Consider the following 25,325-nt stretch of genomic DNA (forward strand, 5'->3'; position numbering starts at 1 on the left):
AGTGAGGCCTTCACTCTCCTGACTCTTGTATCTCGAGTGCAGTATGCCAGTCGACTAGATGCGAGAGTACGAAGTTAGTTTATGTCTCATGTGCAGTTCGTATAGGGCCGCTTACGATGTTCAAGCACTTGGGTAGCTTGTATGCTCTGACTGCACTTTGGACAATCGTACGAAAAGACGTTCTCGGCTTGTAAGTCATGCAAATTGGTATGCAGTGATCTCACCCCATCTTTTTTAGAAGATGCAGAGGCTGACTTCGTTTCTTCCAACGACGTTTCGTGGCCGCCTTCCGTACGAATCTTTTTTGGCTCTTGCCGTTCGTTTTCATCATCCTCATAAGCATCGCGCAGGCGCTTCGTATTGGTGGAGTCTGTAGTGAAGAACGAAGTGATGCGATGATTCCGTGTGACAAGTGGCTGGAATCCGGATATGCTTACAGACAAACACGCGCAAGGCCACGCTACACCTTCGTCGCAAATCTGACGAAGTAAAGATTTCGACCAAGCAAAAATGGCCATCTCATCAACCTTACTACCCGACGGTATTGTGGCTTGTTTCGATCGCGTAGGGCCAAAGCGGCCATTAATGTGATGGTGCAGGGTAACGACAGTTGGTTGACGAGGATACTCACTCTGAAGCTCATTCAAGCGGCCCATCAGGTCCGCAGCGAATATGCGAAGCCACTTCATAGCTTGCTCGAAGCTTCCCACGCTTGGAACGAAGGTTTTTGCTGACAGCATTGACTGGACTACAAGTCGTGACGTCACAATACTGGTTTCTCTGCCACGAACAACGTTGTACACCCAGTAGCCGGACTCCTTGCCTAATTTTGCTTCCAAGTTTTCGATTGGTATGCGAAGAATATCATCCACGCGGTCAGAGCCAAACGCATCTATGACTTGTTGGCCGAGCTTTCCTCCCAGTCCACGTATCTTGGTGAGCTTGACGATTTGATTTGCTAGAAAATTGCATGTAGCTTGCGTCGGGATCACAGTTTGCCGATTAGGTTTCTTGAAACCAGCACCAAGTTTAGCCATAACCTTGTTGTGTGCAATGCCTGCGGAGCAAGTATACCCTGAATGGGTCAAGACTTCAGCTCGAATACGACGGATGATGCTGGCTCCGATATTGAGGGCAATGTCGTCCCAATCAGGCCTCGGATCAGCCTTTTCAATATCCACAACGTGATCGTCCTCCCAATCCAAAAGCGAAGAGAAACTGGGTAAGGGGAGATATTGTTCCAAGTCGTCAGGTTGCTCTCCAAGCTCCGGAAACTGCCGAAGCATAATCTGACGAACCTGAGCCGACAAATCCAGGAACACCTCATCTATACTAGCTTTCTCGACTTTCTGAATAGGCTCCTCTGGCAACAGGCTGCGAATGAATTCGAAACACTTGCGCGATCGAAGGCGATATGGATCCAGGGCTGACTTGTCAGTCGCCATATGTTTTGTAACATCTGGCCGGTATGCCCATGTTGTCTCGCCTTCTCTCCACGTTGCGACGTGTTGTAAGACAATGTCCGGACAGAGTCTCCGGGCTTCGTCTATCGATGCACCCCTTTTGAGTCCAGACTCACGTGCAGGATAGTTGAGCGCGATTATGGCATTCCACTGTTGTACGGCCAACGGTGTTGAGGACGGTAGACCTAATCTAACAATCTCGCATTGCGCGTAGAAAGCGTCAAAGTCGATTAAGGCAATGACGCGAAGCGGCGATGTGGGAGAGAACTTCTTTAGTTCGTCAAGGTCACGATGGGTGTATTGTGAAGTGTCCATCGTTCATCTGCAACTGGGCGTCAGCGATAAATGCCATACGACATGCTCCTTTCCGCAGAATCTCTCAACATGTACTCACTAACAAGCGTCTTTATTAGGAATGGCGCGACGCGAAGACCCAAAAGGTATGGAAATCATCTCGCCTATCAAATCACAACTTTGTTGGCCAGCGCGAAATAAAGCTCAGACAGAAATCTGAACTGAAGACGCTTACGCTGCTTCGGCATGACGCGATGCTGCTCAAGGCCTCGCGTTTGTATTTAGACAGCTTTCTAAGGCCAGCAATGAACCCACTTGCAGACTCAAGTTCGCTGCATACAGCGGAGGCGTGGAGGAAATAGTACCTCTGCCCAGGAAGTAGCGATTGCTGCCTATGCGCTTCGTATAAGACTTCATCTTTCCGTGGTTCGCTCGGAAGCCGTGAAAGCCGGCGAGGCTTTGATGATTCATCTTTCTTGTCGCACCTGCAGGGTACCGGGCATTCCGAGATGCAACCTATCGGCCCGCACACGATCGATCGGCAGCTAATAAATTCACTTGCGATCGCTGCAGCGGAATAAAACCCACGTTCCCCTTGGGTTCACTGGCGAGAGCGGACTCGCAGCACATGCCGTCCCCACGCACATCGACCGTTTCCGGCAAGCACCGCTGCACCATATGCAACAAGACGTACTCGACCAATAGCCATCTGCGTCGCCATGAAGCCACACGTGAGCATTTCCCACACAAGCAATCCTTCGCGGCTCACACGCGTCAGATTATGGCAGACAGGACTTGACATGTCCCTCGTGCCAGGCACAATTTTCAAGGAGGTGTGCTCGTCTTGCTTTGATTCCGCTATCGATACGAGCTGACGCATGTACAGAGACCTCGCTCGGCGTCACATGCAGAACTGTTCTGCCCGGAACCATGAAATCATCCTGCCTACCCTAAAGCGTGGTAGAAAGCGCCACTCCTGCGACAGGTGTTCAAAGCGGAAGTTGTCATGCGATACCAAGATGCCGTGTGCGCGCTGCTGCTCTGGTGGCGCGGTATGTACCTATGAACGAGTAGACCATGCCTCTTCACCTGCCACTCCACGCTCCGACGTCGATACGCGCTCTAGCCACAGCCAGGCCGGTGATGCAGGGCCTACTTCCAATGGGCAGCGTGGAGGCATCTCTATTGAATTTCTTCTCAACTTCACGAACCCATCAGGCTACCGTCCATCCGCAGTAATCGCCGCTGAAGCTGCCGAGCTCGATGATGTAGACGGTGAAGCGCGCGCTCAGCTAGATCCAACAGACCAGCAAATGGCCAATGACCAAATGTTCTTCGATTTCGCCGATGTTCCTTCGGTCTTCTTCGGCTTTCCGTTCCTCATGGAAAGGGACGCTGAGTACCCATCTCCAATGATAAGCGATAGTCTAACGCCTGAGCTCGAGGATGCCTACGCGCTGGAAGTTCGTATCAGAGAACTGATACACGAACTCTCCGCTCAGTATAGCTCCATGCTGGAACGCAATGATGCCATCCAAATGGCTTTTGACCTCCAGTTCGCAGAGTCAGTCTTCACGGTAGGAAACGTAAGACACTTTGTTTGGGCTTTCTTTCGCTATTTTCACTTCTCATTTCCCATCTTGCACAAGCCAACGTTCGAATTGCAGACGGCATCACTTCCTCTCTTGCTCACACTTATTCTGTTCGGCTCCATGTCTTCCAACGACTCGGATTCTTCCATCGCAGTACGACGGTTCTCATATATTGCGGAGGCTTACGTTTTTGACAAGCTGATTTCGCGGCAAAAATTGCAGACGCCTCAATCAGCATTCGTTAATAACGAGGAGCTTGAACTAATACAGGCGAGCCTTTTGTTCCTGGTCTTTTTGAACAACGTCAACGACCTCGCTACACGACGGCGAATTCGACTCCAGAGGATGCCGTCAGTAAATGCCGCCGTGCGAGCATCAGGCTTGTTCGCACATCGACGAAGACCCTTTATCACAGCCCAAGGTACATATGATTGGCGGGGTTTCATTGCCGATGAGATGCGATTAAGGTACTAGAAGCTGACACATCTTCCGTGTTCGTGGCCGCTAACAATAGCTGCAGAGTGGGGATGTGGACTTGCATATTCGAGACCACTATATCAATCTTCTTCAACACCCCACCACAGATTGCTACAGCTGAGATGACTGGTAGTATGCCATGTGATGAGGATCTATTCAGAGCCGAATCGGCCGCGGACTTTGAGCGCATTGCCTCACTTGGACGGCCAAACCAACAGGCTTATACATTACCCGAACTCATGTCACGCCTTCTCCTCGCACCTCCTGAGGAGAACGAAAACAAGGAGAACCATGTCTCAGCAACAGCAATGTTAATACTCATTTGCGGTTTGTCATTGCTTTACCTCGACTATGAAGTTACGACTGACCATCCATAGCGTTAATGTCTGCCATCATGTCTGCCAGAATGAATCTTCTAGCTTCTATGACTACAGAGCCTATGCTTCGCGCGACCGATCGATGGAAGCGTCTGTGGGACTCTATGAGCCACGACAGCGAAGGTAGATTGTTGCCACACATCGGGTTTGAGAAGCACGCTGCAGAATACTGGTGGCTCACAAGGACGATGTTGAGGGTCATACAATCAGGAGACCAGAGCTGTCGGTATCTACAGCTTGTCCCTTGTGACTCGGGGCAAATCTTGCATGATTTTATTCGCAAATACAAAGACTTTGCGGGATAGATACCACATTTTATAATTCACTTCAGGCTATAACATGCCTAGCGCAAGAACATTGAGCTGCCTCGTGATAATGTAGGCAAGAATATTTCTTCATTACACCCATGGTTCTTGATCACATCCACCCCCAGGAAGTCGGTAACGACGTGGCGACATAGTCTCATCTATGCGGCGGCGATTACATCCTTATGCAGCAGGCACAACATCAACAAGCGCAAACCCGTTCTTCTGTCCAAAGAACCGTCCTTTCACAGACGCGAAGGCCGAGGCCGCGAACAGCCCCTCCGCTGGAATTTCCTAGTCTTTCCTCACACTAGTGACTTCCAGGAAATCTCCGTTGTCAAAGTCAAGAAACCACTTGGTTTGGTATGTAGTGTTGGTTGTTGGCGATGTCCATACCTCGTTCGGGTCGGCAGTCGCATTGAATCGTACGATTGATAACCCGTAGTTTGTACGAACAGTCGCAAAGCGGAGAGGCTGCTCGGGATCCTCGTTGTCGGAGTGCCAGATGCTAGCTTTGACATTCGAGCCAGGAAACTGGACCCCAAACCAGGTGAATCCGCTGTCGGGGCCACTACCACCGTATTGTCGATCGTACCACGTCATTGAGCGTTCGCCGTTAACCTGATACAGCGAGTCGCCGATAGATAACGTGCCCGAGGTTTGGCCACTTGGGAGTGACCATTGCGTGGTGTTACTTTTCCCCCAATTGAAGAGTCCTGTTCCGGCGTTCAAAATCACCCTTGAGCTCGCTTGGACTGTCAAGTTGTACTTGTAGTGGTCGGTTGAACCACCTGAAACCATGCTTGCAAGATTATCGTCTGAATTGCTCGACAGCTCAAATCCTTTTCCCTTGATGCTCAGTCGGCCATTTATTGATGTGGTGTTCCCTTGAAGAGGAACTGTGCTTGAACTCTGCCAGTAAATCTCCGGGTTCCCAACGTCGAGCAAAGAGGTTCTGATGGTGATCTCATTGGTAGGAAGTACGACGGCCTGAGCTAGAAGTACATATTCGGTATCGTTGCCTGTGGTAAGAAAGTGAGAAAACCAGTAGGAGTTGAAGCCTTCGGCAGCAAGCTGGGTGTCAGGTAATGAGAGTTGCGTTGGCAGATTATTCTGGCAGGTGATGTAAGTATTCATGTTCATGGTACTTCTGGAGGATAGGAGGAACATTACATCGTATATTGTTAGTGAATTCTCTGGAGAAAAATCATAGAGAGCACAGCTCGTTGCTGTGAGTATAGACAGGAGTAGAGGAGCTCGAGTCATGGTTATCGAGGTGCGCCCAACTGGATATCAAATGAGTGGTATACCTCTTATAGTAGTGATAGCATCCCATGCCGCCAGCGCTTTTGAAGTGTTTTATATAAGAGTAATCTCTTTTATTACCAAAGCGGGTCTCCGGTATGTCCGTAGACCGGATGCTGATTATTCCTCGTACTATTTCTTTTGAAGGATACAGTGGCCGAGCTGCGGGTCCGGCCGGTGCATCTTGTCTCTGCCTCGACACAATGATTAGAAAACTAGAATCATTCTTGTAGCCTCATATAGCACACGGACCATCGAGCAATGGGATCGACGTTTTGGAACGACGGCGTTAGGGTTGATGGGATCGACCTGTGGGGCATAGGCTAAATGTTGGGTTCTTTGCCGAAATGTGGTTGGGTTCATTACCGAAACGTCGCTGCGGCGCGTCCGCAGCTCGCGGATCTAGATGCCAGCGCCCGCGGAATCCGACTCTTACATGAGCTCCGTTAGTGAGTCCCTCTACCAAAGGCATATGGCCCAGACTTTGCTATGGATGACGACATCAGCGTGTTGATTAGTGTTTACATATAATGATGTGTCTGCCGCAGTCCTTCTCATGTGGGCCCATCCACGCCGTGACCTGAAAGATTCGCGACTGTCTTTAGCCCTTACTCTATAAAATGGTGTTGCGACGATCGGCGCGGGCGGCTACACGTACGGCTCAGCAGGCAGCAAACAGTGCAGCAAAAAGGAGGTACTCCGATTCCTCGACCAGTGAGGAGACCCTTAGCAAGCGCGCCAAAAGTCAAGCTGCAAGTCGTTCTGCAAAAAGAGTCGGTACAGCGCAGGATTGGGGGCAGAAGAGGAATCAAGACGAACAGACCAGAACTAGCAAGAGTGACAGTACCAAGGCAGACGATGAAGCCGTGGCGGAGAAGAAGTGGAAGTCATGGTCAGCCCACGCAACGACGACGCCGTACCCTGATTTCGGCCATCCTACACACCGCGAATGCCAGATAGCATACGATGTGCTGCACAAACTGCATAACGACGCTGTGGAGGCTGAGATAGACGAGCACACACCTGAAACAATACCGTTCGTTCTAGATGCCATGATTGTCGCAGTCCTCAGCCAAGCGACGAATTGGAACAACGCAAAACGCGCCATGGATAGCATGAAGGAAACGTACGGCTCGGTATTTGCATACGACAAGATACATGCTGGTGGACCAGACAAATTACAAGAGACTATTCGCTGCGGCGGACTCCACATTAGGAAGACCAAGATCATCATGTCCATCTTGGATGAAGTCAAGCGACGATACGGGCGCTGGAATTTAGACCATCTCCTGGAAGCAAGTGACGAAGATGCCATGAAAGAGCTGATGAGCTACAAGTACATTGGCTCAAAGTCTGCTTTTGTCGTCATGGGCTGGTGCTTGAAGAGAAAACGATTCACTGTGGATACGCATGTCTATCGCATAGCTGGCTTGTGGGGCTGGAGACCGAAGGACGCCACTCGTGAGAACACACAACTACACTTGGATGCGGTAATCCTAGCCGACCTTAAGATTAAACTCCACTTCTTCCTTATACAGCACGGACGGACCTGTCCTGCCTGCCGCGGTGGAAGCAAAGATACCACGGGCTGCGAGGCGCACAAGGAAATAAAAAAGCAGCTCAAGCAAAAATCGTAGAATTGCAGTATCCTGTGCTTATATAGTGATACACCTTGTACTGTATGCCCTTTTGTAATGATGTACAAGTGTTTATGAACCAACCTAAAGCAAAGCGACGTAGTCAAGACTTTATGTTGCTGTTGCGAACACGAATAACCGAGCGCGTCAACCCAAGAAGTTAAGACGCCGGTGAGCAGATACGAGAGAATGGGAGTGGGCGACACGATTGTGATGAGCAAATGGTAGCCGAAGGTACAGAGAATTATATTCTATAGAGGAAAAGTGATGTAGTAGTCACGAAGTTATGATACGAACGATCGAATCAAATGATTCGCACCTCAACACTTCCTAGCTATTGTATGACTGATTGGGAGTCTGCGGCCACCAACTTGAAGCCAAGCAAGGATGACCGTCTATCTCTCTGGATGTACTCTCGACATCCACATGTGGTTGGCGTGGCATGCGCGAAAAAGCTGAGGCTTTGTGCGTGCTGTCCAGCAACACTGTCGAGGTTCTCGGTGTCTCAGGCCACCACCCAGAAGTCGAGCATAAGTTCCTTCCAGTGCTGTGAATGAAGTCCACAGGTCTAGTATTCCAGCTCGGAGCTAAGCACGCATATCTATGCTTGTTGTCAAAGGTTACGTTATGTCTCGTGCCTTCATTCTCACTGACCCTAAGCGGCAACTCTTGTACGCCTAGATATTTTCTTTGCCATTCTTGACCTGTAGCTCCCGGATGAGGCGTTCGCGTTTTAGGCGGAGGCTCGGTGTTGACATCGATCTTCTCTGTGTAGCTTCCTGTTTTGTTTTCGTAATCCAACTTCATGACCATTTCACCGTCTTCGGCTTCGAAACGCACGCGTACAGGAAGCCAATCCGGGATCTTCTCTCCAGCCATAGTATCGAGGGCTTCCAGAAGGGGTTGTTCATCGACGACAGAGACGTCCCACTGGATGTGTATCAAGTTACATTGACCTATGACCCAGGCCTTCATACGTTCTGCACGTGATAACTCCTTCGCAATCTCGGGGTGGATGTCTGGCGAGCTGGATCGTGATCGCTGAGTAGAAATTCCTCGTATTGTACGGTGCCATGGACCAATCGTCATCTGAAGCGGCGTGTGCAAGCGTAATGTCACAAGCGGTAAATCTTGAGAAACAGAAGCGGCCCATCTCAAGGACTTTGCAATATGTATTGCGCTGTCGACATCAATGATTCGTAGTTGCTGAGGTGATGGAAGCAGCGATAACCCTGCCTCGATGGGGAAGTGTCGATACAGCGTGTCCGCAAGACCGCAAAGCACTGTCTGCAACATCCAGTATCTTGTGCAGAGGATCATACTTCGCACGGAACTGAACTCTAGCGTATCCGGCATTAGGTCAGCGACATCTGGTGATGGCGGTATGGGTACCGCAGAGACTGATGTTTGCATCAGTTCAGATACGTGTTGCGAGAGATCGATTTGTATCAGACGCTCCATGTGCGACATGGCGGTCGCAAGGGCATTGGCGTCGTCAGGGTTCGAGATAGCGTGCCGAACTAAGGATACTGCGTAGGGGCACTGAATGAAGACGTGCATGATGGCCATCGATGCTCTTTGCGATGGTGACAGTATTATCACGTCTGAATCGATTGGTGGAGGGTATGTCGCTGATAGATAGAATTCGTTATGGTATACTGACGTTCGGCCTGCTAATATCGCCTCGTTTACCTGCTAACATTAGCACCGAATGTCAAAGATCAGAGCGACACTCACGTCATCAATATAAGTGTTATCGATCAGATCCCAGAAATGCTCGTCATCAACATCCGACACAGATCCTGACCTCAGCAGTTCGGCGAGGCCAAACGCATGTATGGCGTGGTACATAGTATCCAGCCCCAAAAGAGCCTAGGGGGTTGTCAGTGAAATTCTAAAGCTCTCAATATGCAAGCTTACTTCCGCAGCGTAGTGCAGTTTTGTCGCTAACAAGACATCGTACGTTGTATTAGTGTTAGTGCTCATTACAACGAGCTGCAGTTCCTTCAGTGCTTTGGCTTTCGACGCTTTAGCGACCTTGCGCCTCGAGTGTGTATCATCTCGAAACGTCCCATAGCTGTCGACTAGAAACTCAACAGCAAGGTCTAGCATCTTGTTCGAGCCGATGCGCGAAGGTATCGACTGTATCCAGGTTCCCAGTATCTCAAAAGGTTGCCTTCCTATAGGGTCCGGTCCTAACATGCCAACATATCGGGCGATCAACGTGGTCTCAGGAGAGGATGGCTGGTGAGCTACGAGTGTGTTCTCTTCGCTTAGTTTCCAGAGGTAAGCCTCAAGCGCACGTTGCTGTTTGTTTATTTTCTTTTTTGACAGATGGCTTCTATACTTCGAGCGTGGCGCCAGGGTCTGGAAGTAACCTTGTCCATCCTCGGCGCGCCTTTCTGTTGTAACACACAGATTTGGAGGCGTTGTTGAAGGCGAGGTGAACTCTTCATCAGAAGGAGCCAGCGAATATGTGATGGGTGTGGTTCTTGATTTTCCATGTTTGGTCAGCTGGTTTGGGTCCTGCACCACAAACGCCAAAGCTTTTCCGTAGGAATAGGTGCATGGTCGGTCTTTCTTCTTACATGAGCTACATTTGGGTCGCTCCTCATCACACTACGCGATTATTAGCACAATCTTCATTCCATTCCAGATGGTTTGCTATGCTTCGCGGCGCTTTATGTTGCTCTCTGTTAATGGCGGGTGCTTTACCTTGACTTTCCGCTGACGACACGTGTCGCATTTTCCAGTTTGTGTCATAAGAAATGTGTTCAGTCTATTAGCGTTATCAGAGCCTCCAGAGATCCTAGATGCGCTAGACCTTTGTGCTGGATGTACGACAAAAAGGTGCCTGCAGAACGTGGCTGCCTGGTTGACGATCGAGTCAGATGCGGATACACCTCCACAGTAGGCAATACAGTCGATCAAAGTTCATGAACCGGGAGTTTACATAATCCGAAAATATACATAACTATTCGGGCAGTTCTCTGAAATGGAATCGGGAATGTTGATGGTATGGAGGGCGCCATCTGTACACCGCGAGTGGCGAAGATCCGGGCTGAATCAGCGTAGCCAGATGTAGTTAGCCTCTCATAGTCCACCGAAGATACCCTCCCACCAGACCGTCTTCCACAGCTCTTTCTTTCAGGATATAGCCCCCAGAATGCCTGCATCGGTATGCGAGACTGGGATATTTGATTGCATTGTTTCTACCGACTTTTACTCGACACTCCACCATTTTGAGCTTTGTCAAAAAACATAATGAAATTGTGCCTGCGTGGGAGGCATATCTCGTTTATACTGTCTTTACCTTCTCAGCTCAGGAAGTGTGCTTGTATTATAAAAGACCTGATAATACCTTAGGTTTGATAACACAAGATAATAGTACAGGCAGAGAGAATTCATGAGCTATGGTTAATCAAAGCGCTGCCAACGCTTTAAGCGTCTGAGCCACGCGATCACGTTTACGCTATGATAGGGATCAGTTCCAACTACCAGATGGAGCTCTCGAATCAGAGTACGGCGAGCCACTGCTAGACGTATAAATCGGGACATCCGTGTCGTGGTTGGGTTGCAGCTGTGAAGAATTGCAAAGAGGTTTGACGTTCTACATTTAGACCCTTCACGCAGTCTCCCTTCCGATGCCTGCCTTGTACCGTGCCAGACACCTTTCTCTAGCAAATTTATGCTCAACTACTGGCTCAGGGTAGCCTTTCGACTTTGCGGCTTGTGCCGCCTTCCCACCCGCACCATAAGGGTTATGTATGGCCGGCCCCTCTATCTCTTCAAGTTCTGGAACCCACAATTTGATGAACTCTCCCTCCTCGTCAAACCTCTCGGACTGCGTCCATGGGTTGAAGATTCGAAAGTATGGTTGGGGATCTACGCCAGTCGATGCACTGAAGCCCCAGCCGCCGTTATTCGACGAGAAGTCGCCATCAATGAGATGTGTGAGAAAGTATTGTTCACCAAGACGCCAGTCCAGCAGGAGGTGCTTTGCAAGGAAGGAAGCTGCGATCATGCGAAGGCGGTTGTGCATGTAGCCGGTGTGATTCATGCAACGCATTGCTGCGTCAACGATTGGGTAGCCTGTGCGGCCTTGAGTCCAAGCCTGGAAGTGGGCGTCATTGTATTCCCATTCAATGTTCGTGTATTCGAACTTGAAGGGCTTGTTCATGCTGAGGAAACTGTTAGTTTCGTTGTAATACCAAGACTGAGATGCAAACTATACCAGACGTATGGCCAGTGTACAAGCACATGTCGATAAAAATCACGCCATGCAACTTCTCCAATCCAACCTTTGACACCATCCTTCCCACCATCGAGCTTTTTCGCGCTATTGACATCTCTTGCCATACGTACACTGGTTCGGGCTGCTAGCGTGCCAGCGGCGTGATGTACGCTCACGCGTCCCGTGCTGTTCTTCGCGGGGAAGTTACGAGTATCCTTGTATTTGCCGATCTTTTCGATTAAAAAGCGTTCGAGGCGGTCAATGGCGGCGGCCTCGCCTGCGGGCCACAGGCGGTGGAAGCGTTCTTTTTCTTCTTGTGTCAACGACTTGCAATCGGGGAGGTCGGGGACTTTCGAGTCAAAGAGCTGGGTGAACTTTTGGCGGAAATTTGGAGAATTACGTTCAGGTATCGGTCGCTCATTCAAGAGATGCGGGTGCGCGTGTAGATACGCAACCCATGCCCGATACCAGGGGCTGTACACGGCGTATTGTTTCCCACCTCCTGTCTTGAGACTTCCGGGCGGCACAACACAATCATCGTGTTGTGGGTCGAAGTTGATACCTTTCTCCAGCATCTTACGTACTAAACGCTCTTCTCGCCGCAGCTCGTCGGGTTCATATTCCAGGTTGCAAAATACGTTCTTTGCATTCCAGCTCTCAGCCAGCTCCACCAGTCGCTTTGTCACGTTCTTCCTCTCCGCAATTGTCTCAACATATAGCGGAATGTCGAATTCTTCGAGCTCCTGTTTCAGTGATTCGACCGAACGCAGTTCGAAATCACACTTGGGTGGGCTGACCAGATGAGCTTCCCAGTCTTGTGGGCTCATGAACCAGACACCTATTACACCCACACCCTTCGCTTTGGCCAACTGGGCAGCCTGCGATAAGCCTGTATTATCCCGTATCCGCAAATCCCTCTTGAACCAGTGAACCACGGCATCGCCAAATTGCGCCTTGTTTGCTTCCCGGATAGCCATGCGCCTATCTTTTGTGCTCTCTAGCGTCTTTGCCAGTATTTCGATGGGCCGCGGTATCTCGTTTGCATTGTACAGGGCGCATCGCTCATTGCTCATCTCAGCAGGGTAGTATCGTCTGTCAACTATCCCTGCTCGCTCTTCTGGCCGCGAATGATCAAATTCGCCTTCACCTTCTTCTTCTTCTTCTTCTTCTTCTTCTTCTTCTTCTTCTTCTTCTTCTTCTTCTTCTTCTTCTTCTTTCTTTACTGCCTCCCCAGGCGCTCCATTCTCAGTATTTCTCGCTATCGAATCTATCGGTGGCGCGCTGTCTGCGAAGGCTTTCGAAAGGGGTTTAGCAATGCGCGAGCGCTTGTTGGGTGCATCGCCGGATACATCGGTGTAGTTTCTTGCAGATGCTGCATTGGGTGGGATACTGGCTTTACGTTTTGGTGGCATCGTGGCTACCTAGGTAGGCTCTTCGCTGAGATGGCTGGGCAGGATGTAATGCGCGTGGAGGGGCTGACGCGTGGGATACTGTGGATCGGATGTCGCGAACGTGCGAATACCATGCGCATTCGAATAAAGAGGAATTGAGGCCATGGCTGCTCTACTGCCCTCGACGCGTTCAGCTTTCGCGTGTGTTTAGTACCGATCGATGACGCAGATAGTCCCTGAAACATGGAGGGTCCAGATCGATGTCAGATTAGCGAGCCAAGCCCTGCATGCAGCCTGCCACGCGACTTATGCATCACACACACTTCGTTCTTCTATCGTCAAGAACAATGAGCGTATATACCCTAGGTGGGCAGCCGATACTTATCAAAGCACATCATCATAACTACTGAATTGCGCATAATCTTCTCAGGGGTACTGACAACTTCTAGTGCAATCTCAGGGGACATTATCGCGTACTCAGGACCAATTTCGCGCCCTGTATCTACCTTGACGGGCAGTCGGTCGTAGCTATGGATGTTATGCACTGCACGAGATTTCAGTTTCTCGTCTCCTATTGTCACAACGGTTACCAAGACTCGTGTCCACGTCGCCCTTTTCTCCTCACCGACTCAGTTCAAGGTTGCTCAATCTTGGCTTCCCCGCAGTTATACAGTCCCTTCAGAAGCCACATAGAGACTGTCCCGACAGGCCCGACTATGCACAATTGTTCCGGTGCCAATCCCACATTTCAAGCTGGATATATTCTTTCCGCCCGCATATCGGACCGACTTCGTGCAATCTACTAATCCATCTTACAAACGAGCTCTTTGCATGCCGTCAAGTTCCGCTAGATGAATCTGAAGATGCCGTCGGCTTCTACAACAATGTTAGAGATGCCGTCGGCATACACGGGGTAAATATACGTTCTATTCTGTCTCGATTCTTCTCTTGGCCCATATCAATCACTTTCTCTACCAGTCGAAGATGGCCAAGACCAACGCCCGATTATTGTTGCTACATCTTTTGGCGTGTCTGACAACTGCTTCCGCTCTTCAACCAACTGTCAAAACAACAAATGGCACGCTGGTTGGAGTTAGAAATGCAAAATACAGCCAGGACTTCTTCTTAGGCATTCCGTATGCCCAACCGCCCATTGGAAATCTCAGATATAAGCGTCCTGAGCCCCTTCATCAGCCTTGGGAGCAGCGGAATGCTACCGAAACTGGCCCATGGTGCCATTCTTCGCCTCTTACGTTGCCCGTGTTCTCGCAGACCGGAAACTCGCACGAAGAAAGCGAAGACTGCTTAACGCTCAACATTGTACGGCCAGCCACTGCTCATAGCATCTCCAAATTTCCTGTCCTTGTCTACATCCATGGTGGAGGTTTTCAGGAGGGCAGCGGCGCGGATCAGAGATACAACATGTCTTTCCTGGTACAAGAATCAGTTGGCGTTGGAGCGCCGATCATTGGCATCACCATCAACTACCGACTTTCTGGCTTTGGCTTCCTATCTGGTAGCGCGCTACAAAAGTCCGGCGTTATGAACCTAGGACTGCATGATCAACGAGCAGCACTCGGTTGGATACAGGATAATGTCGCCGCTTTTGGCGGTGATCCGTCTCGAGTAACAATACAAGGCGAATCTGCGGGTGCACTATCTGTCGGATATCACTTTCTCGCTTATGGGGGTCGTGACGACGGCCTTTTCCGCGCAGGCATAGCCCAAAGCGGTGGGCCGGCATCGATTGGTCGAGTTATAACTTTGCAACAACAAGATAGCCTCTACAATGACGTACTCCACCAGACAGGCTGTATCAACTCAACTGATACGCTTGACTGCTTGAGAGGTGCTCCTGTTGAAATGCTAAAGACTGCCTTCCAGGGCGTGTCATACTTTCCTGTTCAGGACGGAGACATGATCTCAGAAAATCCGTTTGTGGCTTTGAAAGAGGGGAGGTTTATACAGCGGCCTATACTTTCTGGTACAAACACCAACGAGGGAACTTCGTTCGCCATTAGCGAAGGCTTCAGTGTAAACAGCACCACCGAGTTTCGAGCGGCAGTCGCAAGATATTTTGATCAAGGCGTAACTTACACATCTGTTGACGCTATAGCCACTGAGTACCTCGAGGAACTATCGCCAGAAGAGGTTCAGTCTTCGCTTGGCAGTGTACTGCCATCCCCCCGACCGAATTATGGAAATCTCTACGGAAGAGCCGCCTTGTTCAGAGGAGATCAACTATTTATCGCCCCAAGGCGCTTTAGTACCAAGATGTGGGCTAAATTCGGCATCCCCGCTTTCAGCTACCGTTTCGATACGGTGCCCAGTGGTGTTTCGCCAGAGACTTTAGGTGCTGCTCATTTCGCGGATATTCCTTTTGTATTTCTCAACGTTGATGGCGTTGGACATGAATTCAACTTTCTTGCATCCAACGTCACAACGTCACGCGACGAGTACCTGGAACTAAGTAAGCGTATGAGCCTAATGTGGTTGAGCTTCGTCAACGAGCTCTCGCCAAATGCTCGTTTTGGTATGTGTACTAACGCTCGTAATTCTACAAACTGGTATTAACGAGGAACAGCACTGGATTCCGGTCTGATCTGGCCAGCATACACAAACAGAAGCGGTACAAACATGGTGTTCAGAAAACATGGTCTAAGTTTGGAAGATGATACTTGGAGGGCTAGTGCGATCAGTCGCCTGAACAGCGCTTCTGCAGGCTTTGAAGCTTAGCAGATGGTGATTGTCAGGTTAATAGACTTGGTCTCATCTTCGGTGGAGAGCTGATGTGGACCACCGATCTTATGAGGCGGGTTCATGTTCACCTACTTGTATCCACAATGCCTGCAACGTATCCTACTATATGCGCTCGTCCGGAGTCTTTGTCACTCCGCTACATGAAAACCCCACGTCGACTTCGTCATACCCTGGAAGTAAGCGCATGTAGCGTGATATCCTCGTGACAGAACGCGCACGTGTAGTAGTGACGGTGTGAGCTCAGTAAGACGGAGATTTCACCGGTCGGAGAGAGGATTGGAGCTTGGCTGAACATTATGTTGGTAATCTGGAATCCTCAGAGGTTGCTTGCTTGCTGGGTTTGGAACCAGTTATCTAGTTCCAGTCATTTAGCTAGGTGTTATATAAGCAGTAGCACAGACGAAGCCTTTAAATTCTTGGTGGCGCTCCTGAAATTCGGCTCTGCTGCACTGCCATTGGCCCCCAAAGGCCTTCCACCTTAGCCGTTAGGGCGAGGCAGACATGATTGGGATACGAGTATGATGCCAGGACCAATGCCAGAGCTTCGCGAAGGCTCTCTATTTATGGCTGAGATAAGCCGCTGATCTCTGAGCGACCTGGGCTTTGGTGCTCCCAGCAGATGGCCATAGGAGCCGGCCGCGGTGGAGGAGCATGGGCGATGGGAACGATGCGTCATCGCGTGCCGCGACGAAGAGCGCAACTATCTAAGAAGGAAGACTAGAAGAGCGACGGTTACGAGCAGTAACGGTGTTGGTGTTGGCGCAAGGCAGCGGTAAGGACAGGTCGGCAGGTACAAGCCGCGTGTAGCGAATCTCAAGCGGGGGTCATCCATGCGCCATGCTGCAGTCGCGAACAGCCAAACGTCTCCCTTCCTAATTTCATCGCTACTGTCGCAATTTCCTCTTTCTCTCAAGTTTCGTCGCAGATGATCGAGGGCCTTATTATGGCCAACACCGCCATGGTGGCAACCTATAGTAAGCCTCCTTCTCGGCCCTACGAGGCGTCCCACGAACGGAAGTTCTAACCGTGCAAGCCAAACTACACCATGCCAGTTCCCCACGCACAGCCACTTACCTACGGCATTGCTCACGATGCGATCCGCTTGGTTGAAGCTAATGAGCAAGATCGAAGCCGACAGTGGGAAATGGCTCGCCTAATACACCCAGTTCAATTTCCCGTGTTGCCTGCGATGCTGCCTCGCACCTAGATACCGAAATGGGTCACTACTCAGAGACATGCGAGAAAGCTTAATTGAGCCTCATCAGGCTTCCCTCTGACTAAAAGAAGGCGTTGCTCCAATGAGTATTCTTGTACACTACGTCGAGCGGGTCACGGCCACCAAACATAGCCCTTCATCCGAACTACACGTTCTGGCCGAACTTACAGCGTGGCTCTAGCGCGTCTTCAACTTGCAAACGACAAATCCTACTCGCTGCTGAAGAACTGGAAAGGATCATGGGGCCAAATCGAAAGAGTACAGTGCTGCTGGGAAGGCAGTGACTTCGGTCGTGAGTCGGTGGTCGATAGCTGGGAAAGCACAAAGCTCGTGCTGAGGTGGAAGGCCTCATATCATATATAAGAGTCAGAATGGGAGACCCTCTGGGTCATATACATTATCGAAGCCATGGAGACCCCCGTTTCACCAGCTCTGACCATGACCTCTATCCGACCCCATTCTAGCGCTATAAACAACATCGAGCATTCTTCTCTAGCCGATTTACATTCTTCTTTAACTCTTCATGTTGTGTCTGTCCTCAACACTCATGCTCTTCTTTGCGAAGTCTACAGTCTACTCTGGCAGTCCGTCCGGTCCGTCCAGTGCTCAAGTCAAATGTCTCATCGAAGAGAGATACGCACAAACTCCACAAGATCAGGCTCCAGAAACGACGCTCGTCAACATGGTCCTCCAGACCCAGAACCGCCGGCAGCACCACCGTACGTATTGTATCCTTCCGTATCAGCGCTCATTCATCATCGAACGAGTCATACCAACGTTTTGGCCGTTTCATTAACCAATTCCACCCAGAATCATCATCCTTTCCCAATCTGGCAAAGCACAAGCGCCCCACTTCCAGGTACCAGACCCTGCCGATCAGCAAGTCCAGCCGCAACCACCTACGTCATCCCTGTCGTACGTATGCATCCTTGCTAGAAACATCTATTATTGGTTCTCTTCTGTCTTTCAACTTCTGACTCTCTACTCTATAGACCAGAAGCCTCACCAGACGAGCTTGAAGCTACCGAAACTTCGTGCCCACCCGACAAACCCGAGCCCGAACCGCATCCAGCACCGCCGTAAGTATCCAACCCATCCTAAAGCATGCATGCGACATGTCGCGAACGTCCAGGCACGATCGTCACGCAGCATAAACATTAACCCAACCCCAGTGTAATCATCCTACGCGACGAAACACCCAGTTCGTCCCCACCAGCCTCCGCGCCACCCACTTGTCCCGCTACAACACACACACCCCCTACGATGGGCTCCAAAGTCAGCAAAGTCAAAGAGCAAGCCTCGAACGGGAAGCTTCAGCCAAGCCAAGAGCGTCTGGATAAGGAAGAGATGAAGGAGCCAGACAATTATTACACACATCGCAGCAAGAGCATGCGTCGGAAAGCTGGCAAGACTGGAGCTAGCAGTGGCGCCGGAGGTGCGCAGGGTGGTGCTGGTATTGCATAAATGTTCAGACAACAATTTTTTTTTGGATCACAGAATAAGAAGTTGCATGCAAGATGGAGGCAGATTGACAACACCCGGTAGACAAGGGCATGGCTTGGGGGCGTTCAGGGTTGCTTTTTTCCGGGAATGTAGCATAGCGACGCATTTACATCGGAATTTCACCTCTTAATCATCGCATGATGGGTGGATCTCTTTGAGCAGTAACCTTGGTTACTTTTTCACAGCGCGAAGACTACTTTTGCGAATGAATACATTACATTACTCAAATCTTCTATCATAGGTCAGCCCCTACCATCTTCAATACTTAATGCATGGTTGCGTTACCACCACCAACACGATAGCTCTCAGGTGGACCGTTGTGGCTGTATACAACTCCACCCAGATCCAACACGACCTTCTGCAGGATAACGTTGGCCTCGACTAACCAAAGCTTCAAAGTGTGTTTCCCTGGAGCAAGCTCGCCATGGTTGGTAGTGTTATACCACGCACTGTCCGCAACAGCCTTGCCCCAGCCAACAGGGAAGTTGGGCTGAGGCTGGTCAATGACGAATTCGCGACGCGCCTCCGTCTTGTTGTCGACTTGTGCGATGTAGGCAAGGGGTACCTTAGGGTTGATGTTGTGGGTAGGTGTAAGAATAAGAGTGACATTGAGTCCCTTGGCGGATGTTGTAGGAGTGAAGGTGACGAAGTCATACTCTAGACTAGGAGCACTGGAGGAGTCTAGGCCTTCGGCGAGGTTGTCTGTGAGCTTCACACCAGAAAGGGTGCGTCCGTACTTGGGCAGAACCTGGTAAGAATGGTCGGATGAACCAGGGGTAGTGCGCGTGTAGTGTTCTGCTTCGAAGGCGAGCTGGCCAGCTGACTCGACGAAGCCAGCGTTGAAGTCTTCTGGAATGGAAGTCTTGTTGACCATGACCATGACTTGTGGGTTGCCACCCTGAGTACCGTAGTCGGTCGAGCTGGAGAAGTTCAGCTTACTTTGAGCACCGAAGCCGTCTTCAACCTTGCTCCAATCGACGTCAACGTAAATGCGGATGTCCTCGTCGTTGGGCTGCATGGTTCCTTTGACTTGAGAGAGCGTGACGAAAGGATCGGCGCTGATATTCCACGAGAATGGTCCAGTACCACGGTGAGAGATCTCAACCCATCGCTTCGGGGTGAAGGGAGTCATAGCTGGAAGAGTCAAAGAGGATGCACCATTGCCGTGCCACATGTCATCACCAGGAATGGTAGCGTTGGAACCTTCGACCGAGACACCCATATCGCCTGCTAGCGAACGCTCCTGAGTTTGTACCCAACGAAGGTCAGGAGTAGATTGGCGCATAGGTTGTTGCCTGTTATGATATCAGTATAAGCACAACTAACAGAAAATGTACCGAAACTTACCAGTATCCTTGGTAGCCCAAATGGGTTTGGTCCATCATGTGGTCCCACTTGCCATTGAGCTGAGTGTGGTAGAGCCTTGTAAGGTTGTGGTCCTTGTTCATGCCATCAATCACACGCTGCATCCATCTGTTCGCGCTATTGCGACCCATTTGCGCGTAAATGATGTTCCTGGCGCCGGAAACCTGTACATCGACATGATTGCCACCAGCAAGCACGCGATGGAGGATGATCTCGTAGAAAGCGGGTTGTTGCTCGGGAGAAAGTGCAGCATTAACTTCGTTGGCTCGGTCTGCGAGAGCCTCCCACCGCGCAAGAATGTGATCAGCTTCCTCGTAGTTGAGTACACTAAAGGAAGAGGGCTCGACCCATTCAAACTTGCGCATGTTGGCGAGGAAACCATACTCATCCATGATTTCTGCGATGGTCTCAGCATGTTCTTCGCCGAAGTTGCGGGCAGCGAATCCAGCAAGCCACTCAGGCACAGACGACTCGTCGTAAGAGTCCATGTCGTAAGCGATATCGAACCAATGGCTGATGGCGATCTCAGCAGGCTTGATGTCACCAACATTGACGATCCAGATACGGTCAGCCTCGCGGTCCTTGGCCAACTTCATCTGCTCATATGTTTTCTGAAGTTGGATGGTATCCTGCCATTTGAAGTTACGAGAGTCACCGACGTAATCAAAGTGGTAGTAGACACCAGCACCACCAGATCGCTTCTTCTCGTCGCCGACTGGGAGACGGCGAATGTTTTGCCAGTTGTCTTCGGTCCAGAGGAGGGTGACCCAGTCGGGAACCTGCATTCCAGCTTCAAAGTAATCCTGAACTTCCTTGTACAAGCACCACATCTGGGGTACTTCAGACGCATTTCCATGGATTTTGTTGAGAATGTCTTGCTGAGCATCAACAACAGCCTCAAGGACCGAGGTTTGAACATCGGCGGACATTGCTGTGTCGTGATATCCGCGCATGCCTACTGTGACGACATTCTCATATGGCGCAGCGCGCTCGGCACCCTCGTAGAAGTAGTCGTAAAGAGTGGCGTTGTTGGTAGCCCAAGACCAGCCAGATTCAGCACCCTTGGCGACTTTGCTCCATTCCTGAGTGGCGCGGACCATGGGCTCGGTATGCGACGTTCCCATCACGATACCATACTCATCGGCCAGCGGCTGGTTGCGTGCATCGTCCACGTTGAACATGCCGTTCCACATAGCCGGCCAGAGGTAGTTGGCCTTGGATCTGAGCAGCAGTTCGAAAACCTTGGAGTAGAATTGTGCTCCAAAAGGTGCGCCATATGGAGACAAAGGATACCGGTCATTTGCCCAACCGGTCAGGGCTGGTGCTTCGTCGTTGATGAAGAATCCTCGGTACTTCACGGATGGTGTCTTCTGGACTTTTGTCGTTTGAAGCAGGTAGATAGAATCGTGTTTCTTCGCGGGTACATCAGCGAACCAATGCCATGGAGAGACACCGATCTGCTCGGATACATCGTAGATACCATAGATGGCACCACGGCGATCGCTGCCTACGAAGAGTTAGCATTCGGCAACTATGATGGCCATGTTATACACACCAGCAATGACGAGCGCGTCACCAGTCATATTTCCAACACCATGTACCACAGTGCTAACATAGGATTCCCATTGACCTTCAACCCCGCTAACATCAAGCTGTCCGCTTGATATCAAGTCATCGATCAGACTTGAGTTACCAATGGTACCCACAATGATAGTTCCTCCGGTAGCACTAGAAGCAGTACTGCCGCTAACGCTCCAATCATCGCTGATGCCAGTGACATTGAAGATCATCGAAGCATTGGCTGTTGCCGTTCCAGAAGCTGTGAGTGTTCCATTGGTACCGGTAACACGTCCGAAGTCGATAGCAAGGTCGTGAGCGGCGCGTAAAACACCAGGCCAATCCGCAGCATCAGCATGGATACTGACTGGTGAGCCACGAGAGGCAAGAAGAGTTCCATTGCCGGTTGAGGTTGTAACAGTGGGCTTGCGGAAGGCTTCAACAGCGGAAGCAGATCCAGCAAAGGCGACCGAGAGCGAAAGAGCGCCGACCACGGTGCGAGAGAGGAGCTCCATGATGCTTGGTCAGTAGTTGAGCAACGTCCTGAACAATGCCAGAAGGCTCGCGGAGATACCCTGCTTTTGAATGCTTCCCCAGACCATCGCCTCGTGGTAGAGGCCCTTGCCCCCATAACCAAGATTCTCCACCAACCTATTCCTTTAATCAACTAGTAATCGTGCATATCGTATATCACCTACCCGTCAAGTACCTAGCAACTGCAAATCCAGGTACGCATGCAGTGCTGGCCAACGACGGCCCGATATGACAAACCCTAGTCGTTTACCCCAGCCGGGACCGGTTGTTCTGCATGGCTAAATTGAGGTGACGTACAGCAGCCAGTCGCGTTCTAGCTGCAAGACTTCTAGAAGAGCATTTAATGTGTCTTGGCGGCAAGTCTGGGTACACGTGCAGCATGCAAATATCCGCATCCTTGCAGAACACATGGAAATTCAGTATAGGTGGAGATGCGTGATTGAGCGATGGTCGACGGGAATCCAGACATGCGGATGTCATGTCTATGATGCTGAGACCACGGCGAAATTGTTCCGTGTAGCCTCGTCGTCGCCCGACGCCGTCACCAGCATGTCAAGGCCTGAAGCTCTTCCAGGAGCGGAGATTTGCACCAAGGGCGAAGGCGGAGGCTTGGAAAACGGGTCCTCGGCCTCAAGGAGAGTCTCCCCACGTTGGGTGAAAAGGCTAAATGCACTCCCCCGCAAAGGACCATGCCCATGTTAGCTAGCGCAGCGGCAACGCCAAGGATCGCGAAAAATGTTGGAAAGCGCGACTTTCAATTATCCAAAGCAGCCGTCTTCGCCCTACACCGCAACCAAGTCCTAGTGGAGATCTCGCGGCTCGTACTATCGCTGTGATTAGTCTTCGGATTCCAATCACCCGAACAAGCTCTGTTCCGATCCGATTCGACAAGAATAGACTTTGCGCAAGCCTCCGCCCGCCTCTCTGCCCCACGCCTCACAACCTGACCTCCGCAATGGCTCAAGGTGCCGTCAAGAAACCCAAGGCCGCTGCTCCGAAGAAGTAAGTCTAGCTCCGCGCTCGACCTCCCACGCGCTCCTGCTGACAACATGCTTCCAGACCAACCCAGCGAGTCCAACGCGGCGCCCGTGTCATCAAGCCCAAAAATGCCGCGATAATAAAGCAAAACAAGATTGTGCACAAGAGCAGCTCTGGGCTGATAGGACAGACCGAGAAGCTCCTCGCGCAAAAGGCCGGACATCTGGAAATGCTCAAGGGAGGAAAGAAGGACAAGAAGGAAGGCGGTGACAAGAAGAAGTCTGGTTGAAAAGTCGCCATGGCACCACCAAGTATTTGGCGAGGCGCAGAGACTTGTCGCCGTGCAGATCCAAAAGCTCAGCATAAACAGCAGGACTCGGACGTATAAGGGACTTTGCATGCGATAAGCGTGGTCAGCAGTATGGAACCACGAGCCTGGTGTGATGCTATCGTGTAACCCAAGACAGGCCCCAAGTGGCTACCTGCGAAAACCGACGGCACAAGGTACACTTGGACATAATGTGGGAGTTGGAGCAAGCATATGGCGAACAAAGTCGTCTATTCGTAGGGCAAATGCTGAGCTCAATCCTGTGAGTCTCCAAGTAGCATACCTAGCGCCTTGCCGTCACCAGAGAAATGAAAGGAACCGTAATCTCGTCGTCGTGTTCTCAAATGATACCCGCTCGTGCAGCTTCGCCGCCTCCAGCATCGACGACTGCTTCCCTAGCCTTTCCTCTGCCTAGTCCTCCCTCTCCAACTCCCATCCGCCTTGCAACATAGCGCTGTGCGACGATGCCTACACTCAAGTTGATTGTCTCTTCCATCCACTCACTAACCCATTCTCTTGGATCCACACCGCCGCTTTCGATAATCTCGTAGATCTCTTGTGGTAGTTGCTGTTCCTCGCCTGCCGCCTCGGTGTTGGCAGGCGCATCTAGCCAGTCCACCCATTTTGACGGGAAAGACTGGCTGACAGACTTGAATGAGATGCCATGAATTGGATCATGGAGATAAACTGCAAACGCTACCTCTTCCTCGTCATCCTTTGGCTCTTGAACTTCCGACTTCTCTTCCGACGACGATGTGGCGAAGAGGTCGTCTTGTGCGGGATAGCTGACGGCTTGAATTGCGATGAAAATGTCGCTACTCCGTACTGGGTTTGTCTCACTTAGGACTTCTGTAGCTTGCTTGGCAGCTTCTTCTACACCTCCCCTTGCACCGAAGAATTCATTCGCGTATGACTCGGCGCTGACTCTTGCGAGCTTGGTGCCCTCTACAAGCCCTTTGACTACTGAAAGATCGCGTTTGTCTGTGTGTCGCCACCATGGTCCGTCGTTCCAGCCTCCACCACCGCCTCGGTAGCCTTCCAACGATCCACGCTGTGTTGACTCTGAGCCTCGCTGAATGACCATGAGGTCGCCGCCTTCTACTTGTGCCATAACTTGGGCAAAGGTCTGGTAGATGAGGGGGTCGAGCGAGGGATATCCGATAAGATCGTGTGTAATATGGATCTGGAGGCGTTCATGTTGTGAGATGGGCGGCGCGAGGGTATTCAACAGGTTGGTGAAAGTAGGTACGGCACGCTTGCCAAGTTCGCCGCCTACGTGTTGTTAGATTGATACGTCACACAGGATGAAATGGAGTTGTACCAATGCCACGGAGGGCCCCTACGTTCCCTCGTACTTGCTCTGCCCACCGTTGAGCCTCTTGGTTCTTCTGGATTTCCTGGTAAGCGGCTTCTGCTTGCTTCCTTGCAGTCTCAGCAGCTGCAGTGGCTGTGGATACGAGTCCTCCCCATCCGCCTCCCCACCATGAACCCCCTGACTGCTTCTCCTCACGAGGCTCGGGTGCACGAGGTTTGGCAGGCTCCTCTTCGGTTGGCGCAAAGCTCTGGTGGAAGGAACGAGTACTCTCGCCTGACTTCCTCGGCGGCGCAGGCTTGTTGTCCTCGCTCGTGCGTGCTGAGCCAGCAGAAGAGGGAGTGGCCACGCCTGGGGCGCGGCGGGTGCTAGATGTAGTCGACGACGATGACACTTTGGGTGTGTTTGGTCGACTGACTTGGCGTGGGGCTGCTGGTTGAGACTTTCCAAGCTGCTCCAACTCCTCGAGGTCCTTTAGTGCGTCATCATCTTCCTGCTTCTGGATCTTCTGTCGTGGCGCGCGAGACCCTTTAGTATGCTTCGGCGGGGGTACGGGAGCCTCAGCCAACATCTCCAGCTCGGCGAGCTCCTCGTCGGCGGTTTTTGGTGGCATGATGGCTGAGAACTGGGGAGATGCGTCCTGAATAATAGTCGCCCCAATGGCAAGTTACCCAGAAGGTGGAGATGCGTCTATTGA

General features: G+C 51.1%; 10 protein-coding genes across 10 annotated transcripts; 4 read left to right on the plus strand and 6 right to left on the minus strand.

Annotated features, from left to right (window-relative positions):
- Nucleotides 1-10: 10 nt before the first annotated feature.
- On the minus strand, nt 11-1,778 carry J4E82_004072 (uncharacterized protein; the record flags this gene model as incomplete). Its single annotated transcript, XM_051730354.1, has 2 exons — nt 11-54; nt 116-1,778. The coding sequence occupies 2 exons, from the start codon at nt 1,776-1,778 to the stop codon at nt 11-13; spliced, it is 1,707 nt and encodes a 568-aa protein (XP_051589982.1).
- Nucleotides 1,779-4,802: 3,024 nt separating this feature from the next.
- On the minus strand, nt 4,803-5,774 carry J4E82_004073 (uncharacterized protein; the record flags this gene model as incomplete). The annotated part of the gene is made up of 2 exons (XM_051730355.1): nt 4,803-5,621; nt 5,682-5,774. The coding sequence occupies 2 exons, from the start codon at nt 5,772-5,774 to the stop codon at nt 4,803-4,805; spliced, it is 912 nt and encodes a 303-aa protein (XP_051589983.1).
- A 659-nt stretch (nt 5,775-6,433) lies between these two features.
- Nucleotides 6,434-7,450, plus strand: J4E82_004074 (uncharacterized protein; the record flags this gene model as incomplete). Its single annotated transcript, XM_051730356.1, has 1 exon — nt 6,434-7,450. The coding sequence occupies one exon, from the start codon at nt 6,434-6,436 to the stop codon at nt 7,448-7,450; it is 1,017 nt and encodes a 338-aa protein (XP_051589984.1).
- Nucleotides 7,451-7,955: 505 nt separating this feature from the next.
- On the minus strand, nt 7,956-9,837 carry J4E82_004075 (uncharacterized protein; the record flags this gene model as incomplete). Its single annotated transcript, XM_051730357.1, has 5 exons — nt 7,956-7,997; nt 8,105-9,142; nt 9,188-9,322; nt 9,371-9,757; nt 9,829-9,837. The coding sequence occupies 5 exons, from the start codon at nt 9,835-9,837 to the stop codon at nt 7,956-7,958; spliced, it is 1,611 nt and encodes a 536-aa protein (XP_051589985.1).
- A 1,238-nt stretch (nt 9,838-11,075) lies between these two features.
- On the minus strand, nt 11,076-13,096 carry J4E82_004076 (uncharacterized protein; the record flags this gene model as incomplete). The annotated part of the gene is made up of 2 exons (XM_051730358.1): nt 11,076-11,640; nt 11,685-13,096. The coding sequence occupies 2 exons, from the start codon at nt 13,094-13,096 to the stop codon at nt 11,076-11,078; spliced, it is 1,977 nt and encodes a 658-aa protein (XP_051589986.1).
- Nucleotides 13,097-14,059: 963 nt separating this feature from the next.
- J4E82_004077 (uncharacterized protein) lies at nt 14,060-15,811 on the plus strand (the record flags this gene model as incomplete). The annotated part of the gene is made up of 2 exons (XM_051730359.1): nt 14,060-15,608; nt 15,660-15,811. 2 exons carry the CDS (start codon nt 14,060-14,062, stop codon nt 15,809-15,811), a joined length of 1,701 nt encoding a protein of 566 aa, XP_051589987.1.
- A 1,855-nt stretch (nt 15,812-17,666) lies between these two features.
- J4E82_004078 (uncharacterized protein) lies at nt 17,667-18,515 on the plus strand (the record flags this gene model as incomplete). The annotated part of the gene is made up of 4 exons (XM_051730360.1): nt 17,667-17,770; nt 17,862-17,966; nt 18,044-18,130; nt 18,224-18,515. The coding sequence occupies 4 exons, from the start codon at nt 17,667-17,669 to the stop codon at nt 18,513-18,515; spliced, it is 588 nt and encodes a 195-aa protein (XP_051589988.1).
- Nucleotides 18,516-18,819: 304 nt separating this feature from the next.
- On the minus strand, nt 18,820-21,991 carry J4E82_004079 (uncharacterized protein; the record flags this gene model as incomplete). The annotated part of the gene is made up of 3 exons (XM_051730361.1): nt 18,820-19,849; nt 19,902-21,426; nt 21,475-21,991. The coding sequence occupies 3 exons, from the start codon at nt 21,989-21,991 to the stop codon at nt 18,820-18,822; spliced, it is 3,072 nt and encodes a 1,023-aa protein (XP_051589989.1).
- Nucleotides 21,992-22,965: 974 nt separating this feature from the next.
- J4E82_004080 (uncharacterized protein) lies at nt 22,966-23,277 on the plus strand (the record flags this gene model as incomplete). The annotated part of the gene is made up of 2 exons (XM_051730362.1): nt 22,966-23,012; nt 23,070-23,277. 2 exons carry the CDS (start codon nt 22,966-22,968, stop codon nt 23,275-23,277), a joined length of 255 nt encoding a protein of 84 aa, XP_051589990.1.
- A 379-nt stretch (nt 23,278-23,656) lies between these two features.
- On the minus strand, nt 23,657-25,241 carry J4E82_004081 (uncharacterized protein; the record flags this gene model as incomplete). The annotated part of the gene is made up of 2 exons (XM_051730363.1): nt 23,657-24,588; nt 24,638-25,241. The coding sequence occupies 2 exons, from the start codon at nt 25,239-25,241 to the stop codon at nt 23,657-23,659; spliced, it is 1,536 nt and encodes a 511-aa protein (XP_051589991.1).
- Between the last annotated feature and the right edge of the window lie 84 nt (nt 25,242-25,325).

Source organism: Alternaria postmessia (genome assembly GCF_024291825.1).
Source record: "Alternaria postmessia strain BMP 2775 chromosome Unknown scaffold_18, whole genome shotgun sequence".
Classification (NCBI taxonomy): Eukaryota; Fungi; Ascomycota; class Dothideomycetes; order Pleosporales; family Pleosporaceae; genus Alternaria; species Alternaria postmessia.